Source organism: Haemaphysalis longicornis, unplaced genomic scaffold (genome assembly GCF_048455015.1).
Source record: "Haemaphysalis longicornis isolate Haplotype H1 unplaced genomic scaffold, Haemaphysalis longicornis Haplotype H1 scaffold_7, whole genome shotgun sequence".
Lineage (NCBI taxonomy): Eukaryota > Metazoa > Arthropoda > Arachnida > Ixodida > Ixodidae > Haemaphysalis > Haemaphysalis longicornis.
Genome location: NW_027526422.1, coordinates 32407066 through 32431044, shown reverse-complemented (window position 1 = coordinate 32431044; position 23979 = coordinate 32407066). Strand labels below are relative to the sequence as shown.

General features: G+C 50.0%; 1 protein-coding gene and 1 long non-coding RNA gene across 7 annotated transcripts; one reads left to right on the top strand and one right to left on the bottom strand.

Annotated features, from left to right (window-relative positions):
* The first annotated feature begins 12432 nt into the window (after positions 1-12432).
* Positions 12433-14556, top strand: LOC144145127 (uncharacterized). Of its 3 annotated transcripts, none has more exons than XM_077676634.1 (5): positions 12433-12521; positions 12622-12712; positions 13495-13540; positions 13598-14366; positions 14427-14556. In XM_077676634.1, the coding sequence occupies exons 1-4, from the start codon at positions 12514-12516 to the stop codon at positions 13708-13710; spliced, it is 258 nt and encodes an 85-aa protein (XP_077532760.1). In that variant the 5' UTR covers positions 12433-12513; the 3' UTR covers positions 13711-14366; positions 14427-14556. The 3 variants fall into 3 exon arrangements, with proteins under 3 accessions (XP_077532760.1, XP_077532759.1, XP_077532761.1); XM_077676633.1 differs by having other exon boundaries at positions 13273-13540; XM_077676635.1 differs by lacking the exons at positions 13598-14366; positions 14427-14556 and adding an exon at positions 13273-13379.
* Positions 14557-19611: 5055 nt separating this feature from the next.
* LOC144147393 (uncharacterized) lies at positions 19612-21906 on the bottom strand. 4 transcript variants are annotated; one of them, XR_013317913.1, is made up of 3 exons: positions 21689-21906; positions 21258-21434; positions 19612-19794 (listed from the first exon to the last, which is right to left on the bottom strand). It is a non-coding gene; the product is annotated as an uncharacterized LOC144147393 (long non-coding RNA). The 4 variants fall into 4 exon arrangements; XR_013317912.1 differs by having other exon boundaries at positions 19617-19794; positions 21274-21434; positions 21689-21902; XR_013317914.1 differs by having other exon boundaries at positions 19624-19794; positions 21274-21434; positions 21646-21900.
* Positions 21907-23979: the final 2073 nt, after the last annotated feature.

The following is a 23979-nucleotide window of genomic DNA, read 5'->3' as shown; positions in this document are numbered from 1 at the left end:
CGGACGTCCCGCAGTGGAGTTGCTTGCAACCTTCTACGACAAAGATAACCCCGGATAGGACCCTCTAGATAGACTTGCAAGTATTAGCAGTGCAACGCAGTATAAACTGCCATGTTGATAGAAAGCGCTGTTTATTAGGTTAGGAAGATATAGCCTATAACCCAACTGATCCGGATGAAATTTGGGGGGAAGTAAAGCGGTAATAGCCGTACCGCTTTCATTGCACCCAGAATTTCCGCCTGGTTAGGTGGGCTGTAACCTTAGCGTTTTGACGGCCCCTGAAAATTTCCGCCGCACAATCTGGGCTATGGCTTTACCGCTTTGACTTTCCCAAAAATTTAAGCCGGATTAGCAGGGCTATAGCCTTAGCGCTTTCACATGCTTCCAAAATTTTATCCGCTACAGCTGCGTTCAAAATTTTAGCAGCAACAGCTGCGCTATAGCCTTACCGCTATCACCGCCCCGAAATTTCAGCCGGACTACATAGGCTATTGGCGGTGAGATGTTTGAGTGGCGCCCCCTGGCTCTGACGTCGGCTAGGGATTCGCGCCGCTGTCGTCTGCTACACTCCGCTCGTGAAGGGCATCAGTGCCTGTGCTGGGAATCGCCCGCTTCGTTGCTTTAGTGCATTCAAAAGCGTATATTTCCGCTGATTCAGTTATTTTTACCAGCTTCTGACACTGCTGAAAAGCTGTATCCCGCACAAGTCTGCAACACACGGCGAGAGAGAACAATTTTCTCCAGGGCATCACGGTCAAAAGATCGTGTGAAACTCGTCCTTTCTAGTTTATTTGCGAAGTTCAGTGCTCGGAGCTCCTCGATAAGTATTCAAAATGCGTAGGCTTCCCTAGAGTATTTTGAGATGCTCTAATGAAGACTCAACAGTCTAATGCTACGCACCAAGCAGCAGATCGCACACGCGCATCGCACAGCTGGAAAAAAAGAAGCGCTTTGACTGACCCAAAATTTGAACCGGAACAGCTTAAAATTTAAGCCGCATCACATGGTTCAACTTAAATTCTGGGGCAAAGCAAAGCTCCCTGTTGCGCGTCGCTTTGCCTGTGGGGCAAGGCCCGTGTCTCTTCTACACTTTCCAGCCTCCAAAAGTGACGCCTCCACCCAAGAATACATGCATTTACAAGCAAACGCAAAAACCGCATCGCTTCAAAACGGCGCCCCTTTTTTGGAGAATTCGGCCCCTGCTCGATTTTTGACCAGCAAACCTGGTTTTGCACACACGCTGCCGGTGGCTGATTAAACCGCAAAACCGGCAAGCATTTGCTGGTTTTTCGTCACACCCCCCTAACACCCCCCCCCCCCAAAAGGATTTCGACACCCCCCATAAAGCTTCCACAACCACAAGCACCCTGCCCAGGGATTTATACACCCCCCTCCAACGCCCCCCAACACCCCCTCAGGAGGGTTTCGACACCCCCCCCCCCCCCCCCCCAAAAAAAAAAAAAATCGAAATTCTGGATAAACCCCTGCTTAATATCACTGTGAACCAGAGCTGCTGCAACCCAGAATTGTGTCCAACACTTGCTCCGCTCTGTAGCCTTATTTTCTAAGGCCTCTACTAGGTACGTGTTTTAGTTCCACTACGAATCCACGATGGATTTCGTCGCAGACTTCCCCAGCCCATGCTAAACAAATAAAAGGCGTAAGGAGCTGGTCTGCCGAGTGTAAATCCCCCTAAAATTAGTTGTAAAGATTTCGTTGGCTATTTTGCACCCCCCCCCCCCCCCGCACTGCAATTTTTTTTTAAGCGAATATTGGCGACAATAGCCAGAACTGGGTAGCAGAAGTGAACAGCGATTAGAATCGAAGCTTCGGCATAATTTGTAACATTCTTTCTGCCTCTCCTTTTTTGTTTTTCCCAATTTGCATATTGAGAGATCTACTCGATGGAAACCCCTTCACAGTACAGACTATTTTGGGTAATAAGTGTTGCCTGTCACAGTTCCAAAAGGCTACAAAAGCCTTACTTTGCTTTTTGAAGGACATAGGCCTACCTAAACGATTGTAGGAACGCTGCAGTGTGCAGCGTCCTTCGTTTGCCAATTTTGTCAGGTTACCGCCCTAGGTTAGTGCATCTGTTTTTTTTTTCTTTTCAGCATGCTTTGAACTGTATCCGTACTTGCCATTCCCACGCTGTTCATTTTCTCCTGATTTTCTTCCTAATTTTTTCTCTTTCATTGTATACCGTGGCTCCAGCTTTCCCTTGCAATTCCTGTATCCCCGTCTCCTTGTATAGGGTAGCCAACCGGACAGTTCCCTGGTTAACCTCCCTGCCTTTCCTACGCCGTTTTTTCCTTCCTTCAACTACGACAAACATCCACCCTCGGCCGTTTTTTTCCTCGGAGAACGGTAGCAACCCCATGGGTTGCCACCTTTTATTAGAGCAACTTTTATTAGAATAAAATGTCTAAGTTCTGTGCAAAACTCATTTACTTTAAGTTTACAGCTTCAGGCCTGTGGCCCACCTGTTTTAAGCAGTGTCCGAAAATATCAAATGCGTGAGCCCTTTTATGAGGACTCAATCAGGGAACCCATCTGTCCATCTACAATGCATGGTGCCGTAAGAGAAGGTGCTCTTAATAAAAGGCCCTAGGGCTTTCATACCGTCATACAAAACCACGGTGGAGGAATATTCCTCCACCGTGTACAAAACTGCCCACATTGTCCCTGAAAACACGTTTTCGAGCAATGCATAGCGTCTAGTGGCGAAGCCAACTTTAAAAGAGCTGGATGTATAGTAGAGCTCCCGCAGGGAGCTATATCCCTGCGGGAGCTATATAGAGGAACTCTACTGTATAGCGCCTTGTAGCGATACCTAGTGCCGTATGGATGCATTCATGAAAAGCCTCCTTGGCTTTTATCTCATTCTCCTCATACTGCGAAGGAAAAATTGACATCTACCTCAATGCAGCCTTATGGCTACAAAAGAAAGCTGTGCAGCTTTCCGGAAGTTTGTAGCCGTAAGACTGTATCGAGGTGGATGCCAATTTTTCCTTCGCAGAAACTTACTCCACCTTTGGGATTTCCCCTAAATCTGGTCGATTGACACCTATCCATCACTTCGAGTTGTCGATCAATTCGCTCTCGCGGTACAAACGGCTAGCCTCCTGGTTAGCTCAGTTGATAGAGCGACTGCCCTAGATAGGCACTGGGCCCAGGTTAGAATCCTGGACCAGGACGATTCTTCACAACTAGTGAGGTCGATTGTAACGAGCTCAATGGTGTCTTTGCTCAATTTATTAAAAGTAGCTATGACCTTTATACTTTGATATCAGACTCCTTCTGTTGGCCCTAGAAAAATTTCCAGCAATGAATATGTGCATATTCGTAGATACGAGTATAAATGGGCTCAACACAGAACTCTCTTTAAAAAATAAAATGGCCTGGGGGCTTTCAATTCTGATGCAAGGCGTCTTATATTGCCCCGAAGAAGGCCCTCCCAGCATCTGTGCACAGCAGTGAACTGAACAAGTGAACTGAGACGCGCTAGTTGGTGCATGATTCTACCAGAGTCCTTCAATGCCTTTCTGGTCATGAAACTTCGCCGTCACGCTATGGGATAGCTTTGTTCGCTGCCACGCCGCGGTGCTGGTGTTGATCGGGGGGCAGCCGGGGGCGTGGTCAGAGCGCGTTTGGCAGGGAACGGACCACGGAGTAAGATAAAATAGCCGCTCGCCGCCTTATCAGCAGTGCGCTTTCGCTTTACGTGTAGTGGGCCGCTCAAATGGACTTATCATTTTGTGAATGGCGAAAAAATTTGGTGCGAACGGGCATGCTACTACTGCGTTTCTGCCTGCCGGTCTGGCTGCAGAGCAGCGGCGGCCGCCCGATGCCCTCCGTTCTGCGGTTGTGCCCCTCGCAGTAGCCTTTGTCCCAGTACGAAACTTGGCCGGGAGTTTCATGACCAGAGAAGCAATGAAGGACTCTGATGCTACCTAGAAAAAACAGCGCCAAAGAACGATAACGATACGACGGGGTTTGTCGTCAGCGCAGTGTTTGTCTTTACTCCCTGTCGTATCGTTTTTTGGCGCTGTTTTTTCAAAGTAACAGCAGTGAAGCTAACTTTAAAGGGGCTTGGTGTATAGCAGTGGCTTACGCACTGATCCGATAATTCTCACTCGCTAGTTTTGGCAAATTTTGTTTGTTTACCTACCTCGACGAAATTGGTTTAATTCAAAACGTTCAATTTTTTTTTTCAATACTTACCAAGAGTACTGACACGAAATTTTTGTGTTACGTTTTTTTTTTTTTTGCGGCTGTAGGTGCCTACAAGCCCACTAATCATAGAATGACACATGAGATTGTCGAACGCAGCATAAATAATTAATTACAGCTCCATTTATTTGTGTCAGTTTCGGTTTCGGTGAAGCGAACAGCGAGGCAGCCGCCATGACGGGAAGGCGCATTTTACGTCACTGTTCTCGTTTTACCCCAGCCGATTCTGGTCTGCGCGCGCGCGCAACAGAACAGCCCGACCGGTCGTAGTCGCAAGTGACTTCAGTGCCAAAAACTGTGACGTGACGGTGATGCACAAGGCGGAAAAGCGCGCGCCAACAGCACGGCGGCCGCCTCGATACGTCACGGGAGCCCCGACGTCGGCCGTTTGGGTCGACGCGCAGATGACGTCATGAGCTTGCTCGATGGCGCGGATGAGCTTTCTCGTGCGCGCAAGTATTAAACTAGATATACAGTGGAACCCCGCTGATGCGCCCCCCGGACATACGACGACCCGCTTCTTACGACGGATCACCGCGGTTCCGGGAAATTTCCCATAGAAACAATGCATTAACACCCCGATGATATGACGCTCGGGTGCACGTGGTCCGCTTAATACGACGGACCCTGGTTTGGATAAACCAACGTTTTTTTCTATTTTTTACACTGCTTCACCACCTTGTCCTGACCTTTCTTTATTCTGATCCCCCGCTTGACGCTGCTTGATTTGTAAGGTCCGCAGGCGGGCCAGACCTCTTACTGAACAGACGCAAGCACAGACGCAAACAAAGCGGCAGTTAACCTTCGACGGCCCCACGCGGCAGCAGTACACCAATGCACCGACCGCAAGAAGTCGAAGTTCAGGTGGCAGGCGGACCGTGAATTTGAAGCTCCCACCGAGTCGCCGACGAACGCGAAAACACATACGACGGAAACCTACGGCGATGACCGAACACCCGCTTTCCCCACCCGCTCGGTCCAAGTTTTTTTCCTTTCAAGACGCTGTCTCACCCTATATCTCTGCTTATCACCGTCTTATCTTGTGACCAGGAGTGTTTGCACGTCCAGGTCCGAGATGCCCAGCGCACGCTCCCACTGCTCATCACTATTTACATACGGGAAAGGATCTTGAGGACATGCCCGCAGCCCACATAGAGTGGACAAGTGTGGCGGGGGCGCCATTCGTTTGCAGGAGTCGCCAGAGGCGTTCCTGATAGTTAGTGAGCCCTGGATGAGCGGGGGCACAATGGCGGCGGGTGAGGCGGTAATGCACCACGATGTCGTGTTAGGTAGTAAGTCGGTCGCTCGCGGATCGGGCACCGTGGTAGGGTGTGAGGCTAGCCCCGGCACGGATAGTAAGCTCTCGTGCCACATTGTGGGCCGCGTCGTTTCCACCCCCCCCCCCCCCCCTTCCAGACCAGTGTGCGCCGGGGTCCAAATGAGTTTGACCGGAGAGGCCGGGGGATTTTTGAAGAGTATTTTGGCACGAGGGAAATTGACCCACGGGCGAAATTTCGAATGGCCGTTTTTGAATCTGTGATTATAATTGATGGAGTAGGCCGGTCATTAACGCAAGTGCTATTGCAGCCTCCTCCGCCACCGCTGGGGAAGTGGTACGCACGGTGAGAGAACAGCCCGCAGCCATCAACAGCCCAGGGGCTATCCGGGCTGTTGATGGCTGCGAGGGCATATGCATCGTGATGGCGGTATTCTGCCGCGTGGACATACATGATGTCTCGTCGGATGGGCAATTTCTTTGCCGTCTTTGCCAGTGCTCGCGCTCGCTCCTCCCTGCGAGACCTGTGGTACTCGGGGCGCATGTTCTGTGGGAGGGGACGAACGCGGAGACAGGCATGGGTGGTTCTTGGGATGGGGACCTTCGGGTCAGAGGTTTCTGGTGTGCGGATACCCAAACGTTTTAGAATGTGCTCACCAGTGGAGGTAGTGGAAAGTCGGGGAGTTGGTTGATGTGGTGGGCTTCAATCAGCTCCTGAGCCGTATTGTGGAGGCCTAGGCGTTCAAGTCTGGCAGTGGGTGCATTCTGGGGAATTTGCAGTGCTGCCCTGTATGCCTTTCTAATTAGATTATTAACTTTCGCCAGATCCGCATTGGTGACTCGAAGGTAGGGGAGGGAATAAATAATCTGGCTGATGACAAACGCCTGTACGAGCCGTAGCCTCTCCTGTTCTTTGAGCCCATGATTTCGACCGGAAATTCGTTTAAGGAGTCCAATCGTTTGATTTACATGGGAGCTTAATTTTGAGATGTATTGTGTGTTGCCTCGGTTGCGTTGTATTACCAGCTCTAGCACTCTAAGGGCAGGCACCTCTGGGATCAGGTGACCATCTATGAAAACTGCGATGTTTGGGGGGCTTCGCTATCCGAATTTAGATGGTAGAAGGAGCAGTTCTGATTTGGCGGGTGAGCACGCAAGGCCTGCCAGCAGAGCTTCTTCGGCAACTGCTTGGGCCCCATGCTGCAAGGTGTCCTCGATTTGTGCGTCACTACCGCCTGTTACCCATAGTGTTATATCGTCCGCATAGAGACTGTATTGAAGGTGGGGCATTACTTCTAGGCGTTTGGAAATATTAATGGCCAAATTAAAGAGTAGGGGTGATAATATGGCCTCTTGCGGTGTACAAATGGAAGGAAGAGAGAATTTTCGATTTGAGACCTCCTACTTGGAGAAACGCCATGCACGCCGTGAGGAACGCACGCACGTAGTTGTAAGTGCATTCCCCAGGGGCCATCGATTCTAGGCCGCGCATAATGGCAGCGTGAGATACCTGATTAAAGGCTTTTGTAAGGTCCAGAGCCAATATTGCTGCTGTGTCGCGCCAGGCGCGTAGCAAGGATTTTTGTTCGGGAGGGGCTAAGGTTGCAAAGTTGTTCTCCGCCGCACCCCCCCCCCCCTTTTAAAGAAAAAAAAAGCATGGTAGTTTGCAAGCGCCCTTAAAGGCTATGAACATAAAATACATGTTTGGTTCATTAAAAAGTCTGCTTTGTCCCGACAACAATGATACCAGTTTTATCGCAAACTTCAAAGGAATATTCGATAGATTAAATTAAACGTTTGCAGCAATGACGAATCCCCTCCCACTTTCCGGCGGCGATTTCACTATGACAGTTCAGGATCTTGTTTGTACGATTGGCACCCAACGACTTAAGTCACCGCCAAGGAACATGATTGCGCGATTGTAGAGGGGCCTCCATTGATCCTATCATTTGAATTCTAACGTGCAGTTAACACACTCATAACTACGTTTTAGTTCCAGCCTATATATATACCACTCCTGCCGATATCACTTCACTGCAGTGCTAAATTTGAAGATTTTTGACATTTGTTGCATTGCTTCGGTTGAAAAAACGCCTGTGATTGGAATGGAGCTGTGCGAGTTACCAAAGGCTAGTTGCTATTCAATTGAACAATGTTGTATTTTGTCTTTAAAAGGCCCTTTAAGGTTCTCTCATGATATTGGTGTTTATTATGATTGTATTTGTGCCAGCTGAAGTTGTAAACTGGGCGGAAATCCGCAGACCGCGTGATACAAATCTCTGCCCGTGATACGGGACGTACATTGCACGCACGGGAACTTTGTGCAGAGATTGCATTAAACGGCCATAGTTTCATACAATTACTTGCTTTATTTCAACGTGTGGAGTATGATGAGTGCGACATCCGCAATAAAATAGGCCGTAAGAATTAGATTTTTATTCAGTTGTTTTTGTTCACAATGCAAAATAAAATGTTTTGCATTCAACGCCGGTACAGTAGCGGCCAGTGTAAGGCCAATGGAGCTCATTCTGTGCAGTATACATCGAATCTATGCGCTTGCGTTATGTGTAGCGCAGGTCTCATCTTTAAAAAAACTAGAGGCTGTGAATTATGCATACAAGAAGCGTTATATATCTAGCAATAATTTTAACAAATATCAACCCTAAACACACAGACATCACGCGCAATAACAGCGCTGTTAAAGGGCGAAAATTACACGAACATGGCAGGATTAGTCCACACGCAAAGCGGAATAATTCAGCCATCGGTATTTGTTAAGTCATGCCAGTTTAAATTTGCGCTTCTGTTTTGAGTCTCAACGCAGTCCTTTTCGTAGCTTCTATCAGGTCTCCGGGTGGACATGAGAAGCTTGTGCTTTGTAACATAATGGATCTCGTTTACATTTCGGCACAGCCCAAATGTAGAGTCTGCTGTAATAAGTTTGGTGTTCTCAAATAGTTGCATTATTACCTGTCAATTTTTCAATGCTTCGTGCATAAATGCCCTATAGTCGTGCATAAATGCCCTATAGTAACTTTTCTGGAGCAGCCACCCCATTTAGTTACCACTCCCGGATGAGATAGAGCAAGTCACTGCAAAGTTCACTATTCGATGCTGTATCGAACTTTATATTTAGCAAGAAAAAATAGTAACGCGCGCAAAGACGACGATGTATGACCACACTTTGCGGTTAGGCATGTTCTGTGCAATCTGAGCAAAATATTGCTGTTTTGAATTTTGTCGTGAGATCTGAGGAAAGAGTTATAATGCGGTCCTACCATTTTGGTTTCAAACTTTAATGAAAGGACATACTTTTGTAGCTGACGCGTGCACTGCCATTTTTCAGCCGAGTACACACTGCCGGTTTTAAAGCTAAACGATAAAAAAGTATCAGTGCATGAGCATGGGCGGCTCTGGAATGTATAGGGCGCACAGGAGTTTCGCAATTTTCGTTAGAGACGCGGGAAATGGAAATTATGTTGGGAATCTCCTTAGTCCACCAGAAAACGGAGGATTGGGCAGCTGTGCAGAGCCAGCATGACATTCAGGCATGGTGTGATGCCCGAAACGAGTCAGCATTTTGTTTTCCGGAGTGCACCAAGAAAACATGCGTATTGGTATGGCCCCGCATACTGAAAGCCCAAAGACTACCATGCTTCAGCATGAAGCGGACAGTAATGACACAGTTAAACTATTTCCTTGATTGACAGCAACCGTGATGTTTAAACTGAAGCATGGTTTCAGGCTACGACAGGATAGATTGGCTAAAAATTGCAAAGTTGTTTACCGTGATAATTCCTCGGTCATTTCGGTTACTTAAGAAATGCTGACGATTGCTCAAAATGTCCTTCATGCAACATTTTAGAATGTATACGTAGCAGTTGTGGATTCAGGAAGAAAGACAACAGCGCGCACCCGTGGAGTGGGGGTGGAGGGAAGGAGGAGGGCGGAGGTGTGCTGGTGCTCTTGAGAGGGCCTGCGGTCTGTAGCCCGTTTATTTAATTAGGAAATTCTGTTGTCTTGCACGACCGATCGAGTCTTGAAAGAACGATACTCCTGCGTCCACAGAACTTCAAAGAAGTCCAGGAAGAGTTAAAGGAAGATTCTACCAGAAAGGCACGTTCGTTTCTTCGCCACCAGTACGAAGGTCCTTCACTAGCGCTGTGCACGCTGCTATGGGTTTAAAATTGGGTGTAGCAGTGGATGCACGCGTAGATATGAAACGCGGTAACAAAAGTCCCGATAACGCGCACACAATGCGATAGATGGCGGCTCTACGCGGGAGCAAACAATGCACCCATGAGCCTTTGCGCTTTTTACCGATATCCCGAATAGAGCGGTCCCTCCTCCGGCTCCGCACCGGCTGCTACAACACAGCAGCACGCCTCCACAGGCAGGGTCGCAAGGCCACACCCACCTGTGCCTACTGCCCCGACCCCGAGACATTAGATCACATCCTCTGCTCCTGCCCTACGTACGCTCGTGCCCGGAACAAACTGGTGTCTGGGTACCGGCGGCTGGGGCTACCGTCAAGCACTGCAGAGGACATCCTGCGTCCTCGGGGGCCCTTCATGCTGCACCGAGAGGCCTTCAGGCTGCTCCTCCCGTACCTCGACGAGTCAGGCCTCAACACCCGCCCATGAACTGTAGAAGCCAGACCCCACCGGCGTCCCACCCCCTGTTAACTCTCTTGTGTGCGTGGGTGTGTATGTGTGAGTGCGTGTGAATGTAAATAGTCTGTATGTAACCTGAGTGTGTATGTACATAGTATGTGCATAGCCTTTTATAGCCTGTTATCACATTTTATTTTTCATTGCCCTTTCACTGTTTTTTTTTTTTTTTCAAACCACTTTTTTCCCCGGCGAGACCTGTGCTCTCTGTCGAGAGGCAAAACTTCGCCTTGTAAATATTTTCATTTTAATAAACACTTTCTCTCTCTATTGGCTGACAACGGCGGTAGCACCGTTATCATGGTGATTGCGGAGAACACACAGAAGCGCGAATGGGCGTTAAAGTGACCGAAAGCCGCCTCCACCGTGGCCGCCTCAAATTCCACCTCGCCGAGTATGTGCCCGGTTGAGACGCCGGCGTGAGCCCATAATTCTTCAACTGGAAAGGCTCTCCGAGTGGCATTTTCGCCGGTGCATTTCATGCATACGTATGCGCAGATCACCGGTTGCCGGTTTATGCGCGCACGAGTTGCATGGGGGGGAGGGGGGGGGGGGGTGCGTGCACGCACAGGTGGCCTTCATGCCTTTTCCGATAATGCCCGTTGTGCTGGTTCGACATTTAGATGTGCAAATTTCATGGCTCAATGCGCCCTGTATGTTGTCTTTCGTAATTGGTTTGGGTCTGGGTTGGTGTATTAGACAGTAAGATGCCTACGACGGGGGCGGGAAACCGACGGTTCCATGTTTGTCCGCTAGAATAAAGCTAGAGACCTTCCAGCTTTAACTCGCTATAGGATGGACGCATTTCGTTGGCTTCGAGGAAGAGTGGGAATGGTGTCGGCCCGAACAGAAGCGCGAATAGGTGAATAGGAAGCCATACCGCGAGCCGGCCTAGTTGGAGGCGATCGATGGCAACGTTGCGCAAAAACAAACGAGGGCAAATAAGAAACGAAAGGACAAGCGCACTTTCTTGTCGTTTCTTCTTTGACCTTGTTTGTTTTGCGCAACTTCGCCATGTATAGAAAGCCGCTACCGCCACACTGCGCCCTCTAGTTCCAGCTCGTCGAGTAGCTGCGAATACCTCCCGGATGAAGGGCAACTTGCCCGCTTAAAACGCCGACGTGGGGCAGTATTACTTGTTCAGGTTTCTTTCACTTCTAAGCCCGCACACATAACCGGTTGCCGGCGTGCATGGCTTGGGGGGAGGGGTGCGAGCACGCGGTCCTTACTGATGGCGCCTCCGTTGTGCTGGCGGGAGGTTTAAACGCGGACGTCAAACGGCCCAATGCGACTTGTCCGGTGTCCTCTCAGTGATCGAGCGGATTGGGTTGGTGTGTTACACGAACAGTGAGATGCCTACGAAGCGGGAGTCAGCTCCTAGCTTGTCCGCGAGACTGAACCTTGGGTCCTTCCAAGTTCCATTCAGCTAATTGGCTAGAAAGTATGCTCAGTCGCTATTTACGAACAAACGTGTTTCCTTTCATGCACTCCGTGGACTGCGTCCAGCTTCGCAGGTCATTTTTCTTCACAGAGTGGAAAGGGCACTAATTTTCTTACACCCACGACTCGTACGCACCCGCCGCGATGGCTCAGTGGCTAAGGCGTTGTGCTGCTGAGAACGGGGACGCGGGTTCGAGTCCCGGCCGCGGCGGTCGCTTTTCTAGTGGATACGAAGAGCCAAACCGCCCGTGTATATACGAGATTTCGGCGCATGTTAAAGATCCCCATGTGGTCAAAATCAATCCGGAGCCCTCCACTATACGGCGCGCCTCATCGCCTTCATTTTGTCGGCGCGTTGAACCTTACAATCAATCAATCAATCAATCAATCAATCAATAAATGAATGAATGAATGAATGAATGAATGAATGACTCGTACGCAGTAGCATTTGTGTTCCCGCGCAGTCGACTGTTTCTTCAAGACGCGGCGTTTTTTATTCGGTTTCAAAAGCCGCGGAAGACGGCCAGTAACGGCCGCATGGTCGATAGGACCGTGCAATCGCGCCAGCCGAAGCCCCTAGCCGACATGAAGAACCACCAAGCAAGAAGGTTATCTTGCTGCGTGACGCAGCATAAAATGCTTTGTCATGCATGCTCCGGTGGCCGCGCGGCTGCGACTTGGTGCGATAACTTTTTCGTTTTGTTTTACAACTGGCAGAATGTTCTGGAAGACCTGGAAGACGATATCGATGTGAAAAAGTGGAAGGGTAGGCGGTAGCCAACCAATAACAGCGCTCTGTAATGCCAGGATAAGCACGTTTTAAAACAAGGGGTACGCCATGCCTGCCTGTTGCGCATCGGGCGCAGAGTATCTGGCGGCGCGGTGACGGCGGCGATGGACAGGTGAGTTTTTTTCCACGCGATATACTGTCTATTGGGGAAGTTTGGTTCACGCTAAGAGGTGTTTTAATGCCATAAGTGTTGTCGTTTTCGTTTCCTTCAGTCGTTTTTCGTTGTGCCTGTGCCATCCCCGCTCCCAACCGGCTCGCTCGGACAAGCGAATACCCACGAGGGCCTCACGGACTTCCTTCACGGTACGCTGCTTCACAGTCTTCACCGACGACTCTTCCAAGTGGTGAGTTCCGTGGCTGAAGGCCCGGTGCGACGTGCGGCGTGCCCACGAAACCGGCTTTCGTATCATTTTTTGCGCGACGCTGAACGTTTGCGTATTTGAATTTTCCTAACCGAGCGCACATTAGCCTCGGAGCCGGACGTTTCCTGGGCCGTCGCGACGCAGGAATTCCGACTGTCGCCAAAGCTTTGCGGTGCGCGTTAGGCTGTAGCTTTCGGGACAGCGGCGCAGTGGCGGTGTTGGAGCCCTTCGCCACTGCCTCTAGCGTCGGACTCCGCTCGGAAGCCCCGTTAGGTTGTGGTGATAGTCGGTCTTCCTTTCCGAACGCCGCGGTAGCCGAGGTATATGCACTTCGATAATGCCTTCCGCTCGCACGTCCTCGGTTCGCGCGGCGTTCGGAATACAGTCGCCACCTTCAACGAGCATCACTGAAGCACGGAACGAAGCTCTGCGGTCCGCGGCTCCGAATTGGGGTCGTGGCAAAGGCGAGTGATGGAATTGGTGTCCTTGGTTCCTTTTCAGGTTCGCGTCCGGCACCGCCTCCGCCCTCCCCTTTCCCTGACCCTTGCGTCGTGTCTTATTGCTCTTGCTCCTTCCCGCAAACATGCACTACTCTTCTGGCTAGGCAGGTACACGTCTCCATCTGTCCTATCTACTGAGCTCGACGACGCGTGTTTTGTACAGAGGTGTTTTCTGGTAATAAAAGTGGTTCTGTCGCTGTTCGTCTGTTACTTTGCCTTTCAGCGTCCCTTCCCGTTCCTGCCAGGCGTAATCATGGTCCCCGCCTTCGGTAAGCCGTGATTACCTTCGAAATTACATTTCTAACGTGCTTTGCCTTTTGTTCCAGACTGCCTCCTGTCTATGCGTATACCGGCCACCGCCGAGCAGGACGGGGCCGTCTTCGAGACGTCCAGAATGCCGTTCGAGTCGAGCTGTACAGTGCGCGTCAGGCTTGTCTAGGGCAAGCGAGCGCGCGGCTTCGGAGCATGCTGGCGACGTCTGCTGATAGCCGCTGGGTTAGAGATAGCTTGCCTTTGCGCGTGCGTGGATTCCGGACAGGCTCGGGCAGGGCGCCGTTTAGCGTGGGCCTCTCAAATTTGCAGACGCCCTCACCCGCTAGGTACGCTTCTGTGCAGCAGTGCCAGGCGTAAGCGGTGGCACCGAAGATAAGCGCGTAACTTGTCGCTGTGCAATATCACCCCAGGAAGTCACGTAATCGCAGAAAAGGTTCGACCGAAAGCACTGCAGTGCATTTTTGTTGCGTTATTTTCGTTTGGTGCGCGTGTGATTCAGAAGATACGTGACTGCCAGCGGTGACATAGCACCGCGTCAAACGAGTCAATCTGACCTGTCACCGCTCACGGTTGGCACTTTGGAAGATCGGCGCTCCTCGTGGGTGGTGGCTTCTGCAAATTAGAGGGGCCTATGCGAAACAACGACCGGCCCGACCCTGCCCAAGATCCGCGGCCGCGCAATGGCAAGCTATCTCTAACCCAGCGGCTATCAGATGTCGCCAGCACGCTCCGGAGCCGTGCGCTCGTTTGCCCTAGACAAGCCTGACGCGCACTGTACATGGCTGCGCCTGTCTTGAAATCATTAAACCCTGTTTGCAATCGGTAAGGAATGGTGATCTCCCTAAACGTAACATTTTTAACGTGATTTGCCTCTTGGTGCAGACCGCCTCCTATCTATGCGTCCTGGTTACCACCTTGGAGGACGGTGCCGTCATCGAGCCTTCACGGATGCCGTTCGAGTCGAGCTGTCCGTCGCTGCGCCTGTCTTGGAATTAAACCCTGTTCGAAACCGGTGTACTGCCTTTGTCGTTTGTACACAGTCGATGCGGCTCGCTGGCTCTGTCGGCTCGAGCGACATCAAGTACTGTGTCGGTCTCTTGTACCTCGTTTCGAACAGTATTTTAGCAAATCCAAGTTGTCATAATGGCGCTCATTAAATTTGGGAGATAAAAAAAAAAAAAAAGAGCGGACAAGTTCGCACTCCTAGTGAGCATAATTCCAAACATGATTCGCTAGGAGTGCGGTTAGGGACAGCCATTGACCCCGTGTGAACGTCGCACCGTTCATGAAGCGAAGTTCTTACTCGGGTACTTTGTCCTCTGGCTGGTGTGAAAGTTTCATTCTAGGCAACGTGTCCTCCCAGGATTTGGCCCCGGACGGCGAAAAAGGTAAACGGACTGTTGTGTGTAACTTGTACAGGGGAGTTCGGCGTAGCCGCCGGCAAAGTAGCATGCGGACAGAAGTCTGGCCGTTCTTGTCGTCACTCGTAGAGTTGAGTATAATACTCGGCGTACTGTTTAGTTTTCTCAGTGGCTCTAGCTGCACCAATTTGTGTCCAGATAAACCATGGCGTGCCATACCGGAGTGTTATCAGATGTAGCTGCTCAAAGATTAGCGATTCAGTATCGACAAGTGTTCTACGTAAATGTGCAGTGAAGGGCTCGATTATGCATGGTGGATGTCGCAAAGCGCCTCAGTGACGCTAAGCCCCAAGCAGATCGTCACAGAGGAGCCTAGCAGCCCTGCCAGAGTGGTCGAAGGATGTGAGCCTGTGGGGAACCCCGACTGAGTTTTCACCCCCAGAGGGACGTTTGCTTCAAACTCACCGAAAATAAACAGTGTGCGCGCGTTCCGGTGTTCGTAGTGATGGCGGCGTCAGTGTCTGTTGACGCTGCCAAGAGTCAAAAGACGTTTGGTTATGTCTCCCGCCTACTTGCTTGGCCAGCGGGCTCCTTCATCTCGAAAGCAAGTGTGCCCTGGCAGAGAACATATTTCCTTCGTGGTCAATAAAAAAAATCGCGCCAATCCACCCCGTGAATGTGGTTGGAAAGCAAAGCTGTAAACGGCACCCATAACGATTACCAATGCGAGGTCACTTAAATTCACTCACATCGCTCTATAAATAGCAAAACCAGAGAGAAGTGAAATGCACTTAACCACACCATTTATTAATTCAAAGAGATATTCTTGCTAAGGTTAAATCAATGCAGGAAGCATGAACGGTGTTTAGTTGAGTTGTATTGGTGTAGCACAAGAGTGGAGCGTTTTTTTATAAAATTAAAGTAGGCTCCAACCCGGTGTTAGACGGTCTGTCTTCTCCGTCTGCGCCGCGGACGGAGGCGACTGGATTTGCGGCAGAGAAGGAGGAGGAGGAAGAAATATTTCTGTTCAGATTTCTGAATTGCCCAGAGTGCAGCCCTGGGGAGTAATTCCTTCTTGTGTGGGGTCCATAAGAAGTCCGCGCGGCCTGTGTTCTGTCCACCCGCTCAAGCGGGGTAGGTAGAGAGGGCCTGGACAGCAGCATCTCCCATTGCTCTTGTTGGGTAGTTGACGGAAAGAGAGGAGGGTGCTCAGGGCAAAAGTCGCACACCCCGATTACGGGGCGGAGTGTTCCTACTTCTGAGCAAAATTTACATTCAGCGTCGTAGCGATTCGGATACATTAAGTGAAGACGCGTAGGCTGTGGGAAGGAGCCCGGTTTGTGTGAGCCGGTTTGTTGTTCTCTGGAAAGGTCAGGGTAAGGCGAAGGTATGGTCTGTCTCAGAAGGCGATAATGGTGGGTTATCTCCCTGAACGTGACAAGCTCCCTCGTGCAGCTCCATAGCACGAGAGGTAAAAGCGCAGGCTTGTTGGTGGGCGTTTTTGTTGCCCTCCATTGAAGCGTGAGGGGGTGTCCAGATGAGCTGAATGGAACCGTTTGGGGAGTGGCTTTTTAGCACCCGCAGTGCAAGTCAGGACACCCAACCCTACTGGTAATTCCAGTAGGCTTGCTGGGAATCGATGACTACCGTCTGAACCCCTGGTTGAGCGAGAGCCAAGGTGATTGCTGCCTCTTCTGCTGCCGTTGCCCTCCATTTGTTGCCCTCCATTGAAGCGTGAGGGGGTGTCCAGATGAGCTGAATGGAACCGTTTGGGGAGTGGCTTTTTAGCACCCGCAGTGCAAGTCAGGACACCCAACCCTACTGGTAATTCCAGTAGGCTTGCTGGGAATCGATGACTACCGTCTGAACCCCTGGTTGAGCGAGAGCCAAGGTGATTGCTGCCTCTTCTGCTGCCGCCATTTCTTGGGTCCTAAGCGAGGTACATGCAAGGAGGTTGGTCCTGGAGGTAGCCACGATTATGGCGTATTACTGCCAACGATGTTTGGAGGCGTCTGTGTAGGTAACTGCATGATCCCCACCGAGGGTGGTGTTTAGCGCTTGAGCCCGTGCTTTTCGGTGACCCTCGTCATGTGAGGGGTTCATATTCATAGCAAAGGGAGCATCTCTAGTTTTAGTCTCCAAGAGTCTGGGAATACGTCAATCGGAGTGACATTCTGGGCTGCCCAGCCAATCTGGTGAAGCATGCGGTTACCCATCGCAGTTCTGAGTCAGACCTTCTGGTTAGAAAGATGGCCTTCTATCAGCTCTTCCACCGTGTTGTGGAGCCCCGTGCTAAGCAGCCTCTGTGTGTACGCACTCATGAGAAAACCAATGACCTGCTCGACCCCTTTTCTAATCATTATATAAAGCATCTCTATGTCTTCCTTGTCGAGAAGACAGGGGGTTCACGTAAGTAACTATCGAGAGGACACTTTAAGACTCGCTTCTTGGTTGCAACTCGCCTGATCATGTGTATGATTTGATTAATGCTGTTTTTGAGGCGCTGCAAGGAGACGTCACTCTTGGTTTTAGCCTCGAGATGTAGGCCCAGGATCTTGATGCTGAGGCTTGGAGTGATGGCCTGGCCATCAAGGAGTATTTGAATGTATGCCTTGGTTTGGCATGAGGGCGGACGAGAAGGAGCTGTGCTTGTTTACGTGAACACTGGAGGCCACAGGCTTTAGCACATTGGCGTACTAGAAGTGCGATGTCATGTATTGGTGTGAGCTTCCTTTAATTTTTGTTACTCTTAGCACATGAGCAAGGTGCGCACAGGGCCGCTGGACGGGTGTGAGCGGTCACGTGACGCTTTCACGTGGCATTCAGCGAGAACGCAGGGGGTAAACCCGCAGATGTGCTTGGTGCGTACACCACCTGTCGTCGCCGTCTTCGCGTGGGCTCGTAGGTAAATCGGTAAGGCAACGGGCTCTCGCTTTGTTAGTCTAGTAGTTCCAGGTTCGATTCACGGCAATGCCAGTAAATTCTTTTATTTGTTCGCTGGAGTTTTCTGGTGACACCAACGGTCGCGAAAGAACCCTTGGGGGGTAGAGGTAAAAAGCTTTGCTTTAAAATGCATAAAATGATTCATGATTGTTGTCCTCCTTTGCTCCACTCACCAAAGCGTTCAGCACTAATCAGAAGCGCCGAAAGCACAGCGGCAAACAAATAATGTTCACATACGGCCATATTTTCGCTTCAAACCAGAGGAGTCCTATACGGCGATAGAAATACATGTACTGAATTAAGTAAAGAAACAGTAATGCTATAACAGACCATGTAAAAGAAATGAAAGAGAAAGGAACAAAAGTGAAAAAAATTGCTGAAAATTTACTGAATCAGGCTTACGGCTTATGCGCGGGGCTCAATCTCTGACAAGACGACGAAATCTGCCGGCCACTGTATACCGCCATCTAACCTCCACACGTCATTGGCGCAGAGAAACGCCATGTCACGGACAGTCTCCGCCATTAAATGGCTCTAATAATGTTCCCTAATACGTGTGGAACTAAACAGATAAGTAATTTGCCTGGTCAAGCTAAGGCTGAAAGCTTCAGAACTAGCGCTACTAGCCACGGGTGTACTAATGGGGACGAAATACGTACGTCTCAACTCAGCCCGCATGCAGTCTTTGCCTCAACGGGCGCTTTCTAACCATTCCGACGGTGCCGAAAAGGGCAAGGAAGGCGCCAAGAGGCACGATTTGCGTCGCCGTTATCAGGAAAATCTTTTGCTGATAAGGGGGGTATTTTCAAGCATTCTTTAGCAAAACTTTTCACTCGAAGGTGTAACCATGGTGCAACATTAGGCTGCGGGAAAAGGTGTAAACTTTGACTCCCTTGAGGGTGTACGTGCTGACTCTTTTGCAAGGCTATGCCTACACCCTTTGAGGGAAAAGTTTCGCTAAAGAACGCTTGAAAAGACCCCCCTTATCAGCAAAAGATTTTCTTGATAACGGCGACGCAAATCGTGCCTCTTAGCGCCTTTCTTGCGCCTTTTGGTGCCTTCAGAATGGTTAGACAACGCCCGTTCAGGCCAAAGATTTTCGGGACGCTCAAAATATACGCCCCTTCATATCCACAAGCCTGCGAAGCTGCAATTAGCCACGCATTACCGAGTTTCGCGTAATTAATTAATGGAGACAGTAATTTAGAAATCCGCGGACCTTTCAGCAAACTTGCCGTGTTTTTTACCATAGTGCAGAATACTTCGGCTCGAAGGGTGAGAACTTTCATGTTTTCGGGCAAATCTTTTGCTGATAAAGGGGGTCTTTTCAAGCGTTCTTTAGTTAAACTTTTCACTTGAACTGTGGAAGTATAAGCCCCGCAGAAGGGTGTCAGTCCTTGCACCCGAGAGAGAAAGAGAGAGAGAAATATGTTTATTTGAGAGGTTGGCCTAGGAAAGTCAGAATTTGCTCCCTTGCGTGCAGCGTAATGTTAGACCTTTTGAAGGAAACGTTCACATCACGTGTGTAAGTTTTCTCTTCGACGTGAGTTTTCATGTAATCTTATTTATTCGTATTCAGAGATCTTAGTGAGTGAGGGTTTGTTCTAAAACGTAGTTTCCCATTCCATTTTATATTCATATTTTTAATTTTTTTTCTTTTCAATTCTGTACATGCACGCCACTGTGCTCAAGCTGGCGTAGCCAGCGAGCTAGGAGCCTTGATAGAGGCAAAAAATATTTAGAAAACTCTTTTATTTTCGCAATTGAAGCAAGGAGTATGAGCGACATGGCGAGATGCTATACGACGTCATGTTTTGGCGGCGTGAAGGATTGCAAGCTTGTACAGAACACGGGCAGGCTTGGACGCGCTTCGGGTTTGGAACTTCAAAGAGGTGTCCTGACTTGTCGAACAAGGCCAGCGCGCTGAAGCTAAGTGAATGCAACATCTGAAAAACAAAGAAGAACGAGAAGAAAAAGCCAAAGTTACACATATGCAGCAGTCAGGAACGGAAGCAGCTGCGGGCTGGCGACCCGGTTTATTACAGCTCCATAGTAGGGAAGGGAGCAGGCCGATAAGCATCCTTAGGCACCATAGATTACATGAAATTAGTTTTATAGACTTGCAGTCATGCTTCTACGAGGTCGCGGCTTCGATTCCCTGCCGCGGCGGCCGCTTTTCTGATGGAGGCGAAAAGCAAAAACACCCGTGTGTACGAGATTTCGGCGCACGTTAGGCGCACGTTAAAAAAAATGGCAGCATCTCAACTCCGTGGATAATGGCGAGGGTGCGGAGTACGGGGACGGTAACATCCAAGTTGCACCCCGAGTGAAATCCGATTTGCGCCCCGACCGTCATTCGATTTTAGTCACTTTGCCTCCGCTTGCCGCGGTTTCGTATTTTCGGGGAAGCTCGTTGTCTTCGTAGACGTTAGCAGCAGCGTGACGCGTCTTACGTTCGTTTCCGTCCATGGCGGGAAGAGGGTATGGGATTTTCAGAACCCGCTTACATACGCGGTGCACCGCGGCGCCATCTCGTGTTTCCGCGTAGCGCCATCTTGCGTAGTTCGATGCGGTCACTGTGCATTACAACTTGATCACAACCTGACTACACCGGTGCTTTTACGCGTTTTCTCGTTGCTAGGTTATGTTAGCGCCTGTTTTCGAGTGTTTTGGAGTGCTCTTGTACCCTTTTAGATAGTTTCCGCACAGATTTTCGCTCAATGGTGGTGTGCGCACGGATTGACGCGGACGGACATTGGGAGGTCCTAAGGTACTCCGCACCCTTACAGGCGAGGGAGTAAGCCGTTTGGCTCTCGGGTACCAACTCACGGTCGTAGCCCAATGGGTAAGACGACTGACACTACCTCTGTCTGGTCTACCAAACACAGGCTCGAATCCTGCCGGTGCCTGTGTGATTTTCTGCGGTTTTAAATGTTATGTGCACGGACGCGGACGGACATTGTGAGGTCCTAAGGTGCTCCGCACGTAAAAAACGCGCCTCGTCGCCTGCGTTGCGTCGGCGCGTTAAGCGATACAATCAATCAAGCTTTACAGCGCAGGGTATACAGAGCAACACTTCGCCTTCCAGCCAACCCCTCTACAATACGCGTACTCTCAACTGGCACCGTCAACACGATCCCCCAGCCCCTCGAAGACCACCGCCTTAGCCAACTTGCTTGTCTATCCACAACCCCCTAAGTTTCGTTCCTCCTGCATTAACTGAACCTCACTGCTCCAATTCGACAAGGCCACTGAATTCTCATATGGATGACTTTTGAAATGCACGCTGGCTTTCTCTCATGATACCTTTTACGGCCCTTACGAAAGAATTTCTTATGTCATTCGGTAAGTTGGCTTTCCGAATACGGGGTTGGTGAGCCTCACTATATACGTTGGAACTGGAGCGCACCAAAGGAGCATCGTACCTATGCGCCTCCTGGACAAGGTCGAGAAGGCAGAGAGGGGGCCAGCTGGCAGGCGCCTCTGCAGCATCCCAGGAGGCTGTTGATGCGGCGACCAAGCGCCCACCCTCGTGTGCAGGGCCTTCGCATATCGCAGTCCAAGTCTGACGCCCACGATGGAGAGCCTGTATGTGCATGGTAACCACAGAGAGGTGTTTTACGTAAGCTTTGCCATTGCCGCAACAGTGCCGCAAATGGCTATGAACCAGCCCATCTGGTCCACATCGCGTGCATCACAGGGAGTGAACCAGCTGCTGGCAAGGGCAGGGGGTACTCACACCAATGAGCTGTCTCCATTACCAGGCATGTACGGGCTACCAGCACTACCAGCACTACCTTCTGGGCCGAGCAGTGAAAAGCCCTCGCCTAGCGCAAGCACCTGCGGTGCTCGCGATCCGACACGTCCGCACACGGGGCTCCCCAGGCGCAGAACCTTTGCCCGAAACAGGCAGCAGGCACGCCCAGCTCCAAGCCCTCCAGGCGGCCCTGCGACATGTATATATAGAGCGACTTCAGGTGAACCACGGTGTACCCGATTGTGACCAGCCCACGTCCCCGGGACCATCGCCATACCTCGACTCCAAGGGTAATCCAAGAGAAAATGTAACTGGTCCCAGGTGGTGATGGTTAAATTCCCATTTGGGCCCAGCTGGTCCTTGCTGGTCCCAACTGGTGCCAGCTGGGAATTTAACCATAAAACAGTGGTACCAACTACTATTTTCTCTTGGGAAGGTTACAGTTCTGCAGCAAGAATGAGATTTTTTCATTTAGTTGTTCTTGTCTCAAATGCAAAAGAAAATTTTTGGCATATAAGCATTCTACGCTCGTACAGCAGCTTCCAGTGTAAGGCCAATGGAGCTCATTCTGTGCAGTCTGCATCGAATTTATGCACTTACGTTATAACATAATTTACGTTACTTTAGCCTCTCGTTTTCTTTTTAGGATAAGACCTGCACTACAAATATATGTGTAGCGCAGGTGTTTTGTTAAAAAAACGACAGGCTATGAATCATGCATACAAGAAGCGTTATATCGCTAGCAATAATTTCAGCAAATACCAACAAACACACAGAAATAAGCACAAGAACAGCGCTGTTAATGGCGAAAATTACATGAACATGGCAGGGTTACCCCTCACGCAAAGCGGAATAATTCAGTCATCCGTATTTGTCAAGCCATGCTAGTTGTGATTTCCGTTTCTGTTTAGAGTCTCTAACGCAGCCCATCTCGTAGCTTCTATCAGAGCTCTGAGCGAACATGAAAAGCTGGTCGACGTTTCAATACAGCCCAAATGTCGAGTCTGCTGTACTGAGCTCCCTCTTGGTATTCTGAAATAGTTGCATTATTCTCTGTCAAGTATTCAATGCTTCGTGCATAAATGCCCTATAGCCTACCTGAAGGCTCGTACTATACAGTAACTTTTCTGGGGCGGCCCTCCCTTTAAGTGTAAGAACCACTCCTGGATAAGGCATAGCAAGCCACTGCTAAGTTCATTATTCAATGCCATATCAAACATTAAATTTAGCAAGAAAAAATAATACACAAAGACGGCGGTGTCTGACCATGCTCTTGCGGTTAGGCATGTCCTGTGCAAGTCGAGCAAAATCTTGCCACATTTGGAATTCTGTCGTAAGATCTGAGGAAGGAATCATAATAAGGTTCTACCAGTTTGGTTTCAAACATTAATGAAATGACAAACTTTTTAGCGCACTCGTGCACTGCCACTGTTCAGCCGAATACAGACTGCCGGTTTAGTCTTTACAGTGTACGAGCATGGACGGTTTTGGAATGTATAGGGCGTATAAGAATTTTGTAGTTTTCGTTAGTGACACGGGAAATGGAAATTAAGTTGGGAAGCTCCTTAGTCCACCAAAAAACAGAGCATTGGACAGTCGTACAGACCCAGCACGACCTTTTGGCATGATGCGATGCTCGAAACAAGTCAGCATTTTGTTTCCCGGAGGCCACCAAAAAAAAAAAAAATCCCCCCACCTCCCCGAAGGGGATCGTGCGGAAATGCGAATGCATTGGGTGCACCGAATTCTTCTTTACGGTATCGTTGCCGCGAGGGATTCGACTTCACCGACTTCCATCGCTATCAAGGCGCCAGTCGGCAAGCAGTCACGGACAGAGGCGCGCGCTCCCTGCATTAATATGCGCAGCGAGCGGAGAGGGGTACGCGGAGAGGAGAGAGAGACCCGCGCCAGCCCGCGCGCGAGCTCTCCCCGAGCTCCGCGATGCGAGCGCCCTCACACGCCGAGCGCGCTCCTCCTCTCCACTCACTCTCCGCTACTCCCATGGAGGAAGAAAATAATTAGCTTACCGTTTTTGGCGCTCCGCTATGCTCCCGACGTCCCGCTCAGCACAACCGGAGCGTCAGCAGCCGAAGGGCTTTTAGCGAAGCGATAACCGTATCTCCCTCGACGGGGAAGCATTCCCGTAACTGGTCGTTTCGCGTGCGCCTGTAAACCAACACTTCAACCTATAATGGAAACAGAAGAATTTGTATTTGGTCGCCTAAACAGCAAAATACCGTGTTTCTTGGCCTCATTTAACCTTTTTTTGTATAATGTAGTCGCTGAAATGGTATAATTTTTCTAAATCACAATAAACAAGCCGATAAACTTTGGAATACCCAAGCCAAGGCTGTCTTTCCCGGCGCAGCATAGA